General features: G+C 40.6%; 1 protein-coding gene across 1 annotated transcript; it reads right to left on the bottom strand.

Moving 5' to 3' along the window:
* Positions 1 to 1,876: 1,876 nt before the first annotated feature.
* On the bottom strand, positions 1,877 to 7,668 carry LOC110098300 (leucine-rich repeat receptor-like serine/threonine-protein kinase BAM1). The gene is made up of 2 exons (XM_020825079.2): positions 4,542 to 7,668; positions 1,877 to 2,673 (listed from the first exon to the last, which is right to left on the bottom strand). Exons 1-2 carry the CDS (start codon positions 7,123 to 7,125, stop codon positions 2,243 to 2,245), a joined length of 3,015 nt encoding a protein of 1,004 aa, XP_020680738.1. The 5' UTR covers positions 7,126 to 7,668; the 3' UTR covers positions 1,877 to 2,242.
* Positions 7,669 to 8,347: the final 679 nt, after the last annotated feature.

The raw sequence follows: 8,347 nt of genomic DNA, 5'->3' as shown, positions 1-8,347 counted from the left end.
TGGTCTTCTACATCGGTTTTAAAACCGCTGAGGAGGCAATTTGTTAAGCTAGTTTTAACAGCAATTTTAACAGCCACAAATTTGCACTTATAGCAGTAGCCTTAATCACGATGAATCTCTAACCATACACCAAATTGATTTGCGGCAGTTAAAATTGCAACAATTTTTATAATTTTTTTTTATTTCACAATTTTTACATTAGAGGAATTATTCATATTCCAAAACAATTGAATTTTATTTAAACTGTTTCTAATAGTAGCAATTTAAGCTGCCACTATTAGCACTGATTTAAATTGCTGTTATTAGCGGCGATTAAATCCACATAAAAAAGCCATCTAAAATAGCGGTTTTAAAACCGCTGCTATCAAGTGCTACGGAAATAACATATTTTTGGTAATGTATATATCTTTTTATTATTAAAATACTTTTACAAAAAAAAAAGTATGGGAAGGAAATCAACAGTAATGGAGTTATATGTATGAACCCACCAACACCAAAAGAGCCAACGGTAAGTTGATAATATATAACAATGGTTTCATATAAGTATTCAAAATATTGTTAAGTTGTAAAATTTTTGAAGATATACTAAATTTATTAATAGTTTGTTACATTATAAGATGAGTTTATGTGGCTTAAGGATCTTCAGAGTCAATCAGTGTAGGAAAATGGGTCCACAAGTAGATCTTCTAAACAAATAGATTTTCTTTTGTGGAGCGATGTTGTTGGAGGGGCGGTTTTATGGGTTAGGTGAACAAGGCATATCGTATGATGCCAATACATTGATAAGGTGTTTACATTGATCGAAGAAATGAATGCTCGCATGTGCTCAGTACAAGTTGTGGAAGAAACATGTAACCCCAACAACAAAGAAACAAATAATAAAAAGAAGACGTGAGGAGGAAGACGAGAAAGAGAATAATGAAGATATATTCTCTTACTCCTCTAATGCATTTCTTCAAGGGTAGCTGCCTTGTATGGTTATATTATTTCTTAGATCATCTTCATTTTAAATTTGCAGCTTATTTTTACTATAGATAATGCTTCAAAAGAATATATGAGCTTTGTCACTTTTCTATGATCTGCATTGTTTATCATATTTTGAGGGAATGGAATAGCAAAAAATTTGGTAATAATTTTGGTAGCATTTCCATTGCTGGGACAAAGTTAGTTGTTCTCTTCAATTGGTGTTGAAAAATGAATGCACAACCAAGATTGGACTGAAATTGAAAACAACTATTTTAGGCCATTAATTATGCGTTTTCAGTTTTGCTGCTACTTTGGGATGGCAATGGTGCTTTGGGCATTCATATTTGGATCTCTCGATAGCTACTCTATTCCATGGATGCCATTTCGTGGGCAAATTATTAGGTTCGGACACCTGACAGAGAGAATCATTTGGTTTTCTCTCTGCCTATAATCAAAGCGCAGCCAAAGTGCAACTGCTACAGTAACTGCGTTTTTCTGTATACAGAGAAATCCGAATAATTCTCTCTGACAGGTGTCCGAACCTAATAATTTTCACATTTTGTTGCCTTATATCTCATCTTTGTTGCTATATATCTTGAGCAATTTTGGGAGCAATCATTCAGACACGTACTCTAGATTGTTCAAGCATATGTGTTGATTTTCTGGAATCTTTGCCCTTCTCTGAGTCCTTCCAGGTTTCTCATTATTTTTGTTTGGTTCTGTATTTCCATAGTATGTTTTGTTTTCCTCCATTTTTGTACTATATTAAATGTTTTTGAAGCAAAACAGTGCGAAGCATTAAATATAAGGTGAGGCCTACAAATATACACAGCACTAGAAGCACTACAGTGGATAGGAGGTGCTACATCTAATCAGATACTAAACAAATATAATACTGACAGCACATCAGTATTGCTTTGCATTCAAATCATCAAAGTACACCCTCATCCTTTCCATCCATAATAGTACACGCCGTCCACTGCCAGTCCACATAAAGCTAGCATTAATCGGTCTAGCTTCCTCCAACATAAACTTAGAGAAAGTAGAGATACGAAAGAATTTTCAGGACAAGACAGCAATGAAGATGAGAAAAGTAGCAAACCCTGTGGCTCAAATCTATATAATAAATACATGGTGCCACCCCACATATTAGCCTAATAAACACAATAGTCATGTCACCCTATATACTTCCATAGAATATAAAAAAGAAAGAGGCTGACTTATTACTTAATTCCTTCATCAAACATTTGTAAATACCAATACAGTACCTTCTCTTTCAGGACAAGAGATCTGGAAAGAGCTTATAACAATTAGTTTGTGGACTTGAATGCTCTGTCTGCTCCAACTGCTTCGAAGCAGAAGAGGATGCAGAGATCTGATCGTCTGATGAAACATGGCGAGTGAACTCCGAGAGCATTTGAACAACTTCCCTCATCGTCGGCCTCTCAATACTGTTCTCTTGAACGCATAAAATGGCGATGAAGAAGACATGCATGGCTTCATCTAAGGGGACTGAGGCGAGTCTCGAGTCGAGTATTATATCAACGCTTTGTTTCCCACCATTTGTTATCTTCTTGACCCATTGAACTATGTCCACCCCGTCGCCGAAATCCCCAACTGGGCGGCGACCGGTGATGAGTTCTAATAGAACTACTCCGAAGCTGTAGACATCACTCTTCTCATCCACCTTCAGCGTGTAAGCATATTCTGGATTAATCCGAAAAATAGGATTTATTGATCATAACATCAAAAAAACAAAAACTTTCGATTGCATCTACAGTAAAATCTTCCTTAAAACTGATTAGATTGTAACGACATAAATTATAAACTAATAATCAACCAACTTACATAAAAACAAAAGTTTGCACAGAAAGTCCTTAATTAACAAACAATTAACATTTTTGAAGCAACTTTTAAGGCATTCAATATAGATACTTTGATATCTAGAATCCGACGTTGATCCTTGATATCTTGAGAAAAATAAAGTATAAAAAAGTCAGCTTTTGACCATACCTTCGACATGGCAAGTATTTTTTAAAACCAGTGCTGTAAGAAAATGAAGATCATTTGGCACATCCACATGCACGTGACCACCATGCTAAAGACAACGCATTATCAAGAATGATTGCTACAATATTCGTACGATTGAACAGATAGTCTGGTCGGCATTAGCTAATGCATTAAGCAATGGCCTTCTAACTAATTAATCTTAATTAATTGTGTTAGTGGAGGGCAACGGCATTCTCCTCCATACAAAGGGAGGCTAATCCCCTCCTTAATCAAAAGTTCAAGACAGTTAGTACATGCATAGTTTATGTACGAGACGAGAATCTGAAATGCATTTATAACATGTAATGTGCGCACGAACAAACAAATATTGTCATTATTTATCTATGCACTGCATACGGGATCAGAGATGCGAAGAAGGCTGCTTCATGTACTGTCTGTTTGGTATAGCTTCTTTTGTTGTTTTATTTTCAAGTCAACAATCAAAATTTTATTTGCCTATCACCGATTTCTTATTTTCTACTTGGTTTTTAAATATTCTTAGGATAAAAACCTGTTTTTTTTTTTTAAATAACTATTTTTTTTCACTTTCACAATAATTTCACATCAACTTTATAAAATATTGTTGTTCCAAACAAATCCTTCATCATAATATGTCATATGATAAAATTTCTATTAGTGACAACAACAATAACAATAACAATAACAAATTTTTATCCACAACATACGGTTTGATATATGAATCTTTTTTTTTCCATTATGTCTTATCATTTTTAATATGTTTTAACAAATTTTTTTAGATTTATCTCCATTTTTCTTAACATAAACTAGATCTAATACATCTACTCTTCTATTAGTGTTCTCGAAAGACTGACATTTTATGTGACCAAATCATCCAAAGCACCACTATCTAACATTATTGCTGCAGCTATTCCAACTTTTTCATATATATTTATTTTGCATTCTATTTTTATGTATAAAGCCACTCATCCAGTGGAGCATCCCCATAACTTAGGCTTCGTTTGGGACCGCTTTTTTATTGCTTTCTAAAACGGAGTTATAGTAAAAAATAAAAAAATTTGTACTAAAACTCGGTTTTAAAAAGCAGTAAAAAAGTCGTTCCAAACAAAGCCTTAAACTCTACGAAATTTATAATCAAATTTGTATTTTGAGTGTTGCTCTATACATGAAAGATTTTTTAAAATATTAATTAATACCCAACTTGGCCCAAATCGTGGGACGACAAAAATAATCCTTCTGAGGATACAATTGTCATTTTGCGCTTTATGAAAAGGTCAGCGCCCAGGGCCTGATGACTCGGACACCCACAACTACGCTGTAAGATTTCCGGCACCGTAACAGGTGGACTCTTCGTAATAGTGAGAGCGGGCCCCACCACAACACCGACCGGTCCCTCTCACCCCCGGCCGTGGGGCCCTTTTGTACCACTATTCGCATGTTACCCCCTAATCATTTATCAAATCGCAAAATTTACTGTTTTTTCCGTGAAATTTGCAAGGCTAGTGAAGGAAAATGCTGACCGTCCAATAAAAATGGGAGACACATACCTGGCGCAATGTAGCCGTAGGATCCTGCGACGGCTGACATGCACTCGGAGGAGGCACCGTCCAGCAGAAACCGGGCGAGGCCAAAATCTGCCACGTGGGCCTCAAGATTGGAGTCGAGGAGGATGTTGTTAGACTTGACGTCGCGGTGTATGATCATGGGATAGCAGTCGTGGTGGAGGTAACATAGACCTCTGGCAGCCTCTAAGGCTATCCTGTACCGACGGTCCCACTCGAGAAACCCCCCGCGCTTGCCGTGGAGCACCTCGCCCAGGCTGCCGTTACCCATGTATTCGTATACCAAAACATTTGTATGAGAATCCGAGCAGAAGGCCAGCAATCGGACGATGTTACGGTGACGGATGCTTCCCAGAGTGCGAATCTCGGCGCGGAATCCGTGATCGTGACCGTTCGTCCCAAAACCCATTAGTTTTTTAACTGCAATACCGTCACCGTTAGGTGAGCGTCCGAGATACACCACCCCGGCTCCGCCCCGCCCGATCTCGTTTCCTTCTTTCATGCTCTCCAGCACTTCCGTTACGCCGAAAGATACTTTCTGGAACGCTGTTATTGTCCACGGGGCGGCGGCGGCGGCGCGGCGGTGGGCGCGAACCTTCGCCGCGGCGGCGGCGGTGAAGACGAGGGAGCAGATGAGGAGGCCGAGAGCGAAGACGAGCTTGAAGTTGGTCGGGAGGCGGCGGAGACGAGGCGATGTTGTCGGAGCTGCCGAGGAAGGGACGCATGGGTTGCTGATGGCGGCGCCGCAGAGGCGGGGATTTCCGGCGAAGGCGGATGCGTTGAGGAAAGCGAGCTGGCCAGAGTCTGGAAGGCGTCCGGAGAGATCGTTAAAAGAGAAATCAGCGGAGGTAAGGCTGGCAATGGACCCAATGGAGCGAGGGATGGAATCGCAGAGGTGGTTGCGCGAGAGATTTAGGTAGCTGAGCACGCCGAGAGCGGCGACTTCTAGTGGGATGCGGCCAGAGAGTTTGTTCCCGCTGAGATCGAGGTAGGTCAGCTGCGCGCATCGCCCGATTTCCGAGGGGATCTCTCCCGAAAGCTCGTTCCGGCTAAAATCCACTTTCTCTAACCGCTGTAGTCTGCCGATGTCTGCCGGAATCAAGCCAGAGAATCGGTTCTCGCTGAGGATCAGGGTTTCGAGAAAAGAAAGGGTGGAAATCGAAGCCGGAATCGGGCCGGAGAAAAGATTGTTTGATAAATTTAAAACAGTCAATCGAGATTCCCCACGTTCTTGATCGGAGTTTTCCGAAATCGTTCCGGAGAAGTAATTGTTGTTAAGTTCTAATAGATCAAGCAGAGGAAGGTAAATTAACCCTAATGGGACACTCCCATTGAAATAATTCTCCGCAAGCCTCACCCTCGTCAAACTCAGGCAGTTCCCCAAACTCTCCGGCAGTGAACCAAAGAGAAAATTCTTAAACAGAATTAGAATTTTGAGCTGGTTGGAGGGGCAGAGCTCCTCCGGTATGGTTCCAGTGATCTTATTTGATGAAAGATCAAGTAGCTGGAGCTTCCCGCTGGAGCCAAGCCTCGCTGGTATTGCGCCGGTAAAGTTGTTCATGAAGAGCTCCAGAGTTTCGAGCTCCGGCAAGCCAGCGACGAACTCCGGTATCGACCCATGTAGCCGGTTCATGAAGAGATTGAACAAACTAAGTTTAGTGAGGCCGACGAATTCTCGCGGTATTTCGCCGGTGAGCGCATTGTTGGAGAGATCGAGGTATACGAGCCTCGTGAGATTTCCGAGGGCCGCCGGAATCGCACCATACAAAGCGTTGGTGTGGAGGTAGAGGGTGTCGAGGTTGATCAATTTCCCCAATTGCTCAGGAATGAGGCCATCGATGCTGCAGCTGGAGACATCAAGGTGAACTAGATTACCGAGCTTGCCGAGCTCAGCCGGAATACCGCCCTCAAATGCATTGAAATAGCCCAGGTAGAGATAATTAAGCCCGGTTAGGTTCCCAAGCTCGCCGGGTATTTTCCCTCGGAGATCGTTTCCGGTGAGCGAGAGCGACTTCATTGCGAGCATTCCTCCGTAGTTTGGAGGAATTGATCCATAAAAGAAGTTTCCCCCGAGATCGAGGTACCGAAGCCTCTGCAAATTGGTAACGCCAAGTGGGAGAGGCGCGGTGAAGTTGTTATCATAGGCGTCGAAAACCTCAAGTTTCGGCATGCCGTTGTAGTCCCATTCGAGTCCGCCGGAGAATTGATTGCCGGAGATATTGAGGTACCGAAGATTTGGAAAGTTTGACAGGTTGACGAATCCGTTGAGCTTATTTCCTGCGAGAGAGAGGTTTATGAGTGCATCAAGACCGGCGAGCTCAACTGTACCAGAGATGTTCAGATTAGAGAGATCGATAGCTGCAACGCGTTGGCCGTAGCAGCTGACTCCCGACCACGAGCAGACAGAGCTGGGATTGGAAACGTTCCAGTCGTCGAATACTGAAAGCGGGGAATGAATCGATTTTCTAAAGAAAGCTAAGGTTTTGCCATCTTCAAGCAAAGGAATGCAGTTGGTGTAGCTTAGAAGGGAGATAGAGAGAAGGAAGAAGAAGAGGAGAAGCGGAGACATTGCTTTGATGGAGCTTTTCAGGAATTCATGGCGAGTGGCTGGTTAATGAGGATATAACACTGAAAGTAAAAGGTGGGGAATCTCAGGAAGTTCAACTTTGAGGTGTCTTCTCCTAGAAGAAATGGGGATAGTGTGAATACAGTTGTTTCAGTTGCTGGAATCAGTTGTAGAGGGGGAAGAAGCTGGGCTCTGACTCTGATAAGATCCTGGAGTGTGAAGTAGTGCTTGTGCTTCTTTCGTTAACAGGGAGAAAAGTGGAGAGAGGTAGACGAGGGGAAGGGTTGAGCTTTTAAAACTCGATGTAACGGGAAAAATAAAACGGCCGTTGGGATAACAGAATTTTAAATCTTTTTATAGTTTTTAAAAGAGTCTAAAGCGACCGTTCATGGGTTCTTTATCCTTTATTCCAACCAGTGAGCCCTAGTAGAGCAAAAATAATGGGCACGGTTCAATCTGTGTATTGATCTTCTTTATTGCGTCGGAATATATTTGCAGCTGTTAAATACATACTTTAATTTGTGGCAGTATGTTAAAGGTCTGGGATTATCGGATCGCCTCAGATTTTTAACAGATTAGTTCGGTTTTCAACAAGTGGCTAGTCTAATATTCTTAAGAGGTATTTTTATTATGGTATTTTTTTATTGATTATCATAATCATGAATAACCGATTTATGATTTATGATTTATTTGAGATAATCGTAATTTTTTATAAATTGCTTGTAATGTTATTGTGAAGAATGTAATTTTTGAAAAAGCTATTATATAAAACAACTTCTTATTACAAAAGTTTATTGAAAGAAGTGAAAAAGCAGTGATTAAATAGAAGATGTGGTTGCTATCTGAAAAGCAATGTATTGAGAAAATTATCTCAAACGAAGCTTTAGCTTGTGATTGAAGATGTAATATGGCAATAGAAGATTTTGGTTTTGATATAATGGGAAAGACTTGCCCCTATGTGTTGGATCTTGTTTTGTTCGGTAGAGTGATGTATGATCATACTTTATGCCACTTGTAGGCTTAGACGCTCATGAGGATAATGTAATGAGATTCGAATACTGAAAAATGAGAGATGATAGTGGGATTTAGACCATATTTTTATTATCCAACCTCGAAATACAAGAGTAATAGAAAGTAGAAGCTCAATATTATGGACTTAAGCTATGTAAGAGAAATAATACAATACACTAAGGATTACATATATTCCTTTCCCTTTTTATCGTAC

The sequence above is a fragment of the Dendrobium catenatum genome, unplaced genomic scaffold (genome assembly GCF_001605985.2).
Source record: "Dendrobium catenatum unplaced genomic scaffold, ASM160598v2 fragScaff_scaffold_1089, whole genome shotgun sequence".
NCBI classification, from domain to species: Eukaryota; Viridiplantae; Streptophyta; class Magnoliopsida; order Asparagales; family Orchidaceae; genus Dendrobium; species Dendrobium catenatum.
The sequence above is the reverse complement of the archived record's forward strand: the minus strand, read 5'-3'. Positions and strand labels throughout refer to the sequence as shown.

Bases quoted from the DNA above. Each gene is read 5' to 3' on its own strand.
- LOC110098300 (XM_020825079.2), bottom strand. From the start codon at position 7,125: ATGTCTCCGCTTCTCCTCTTCTTCTTCCTTCTCTCTATCTCCCTTCTA. The intron at 2,674-4,541 runs GTATGTGTCTCC...GGATTAATCCAG, and splicing joins CTACGGCTACATTGCGCCAG to AATATGCTTACACGCTGAAG.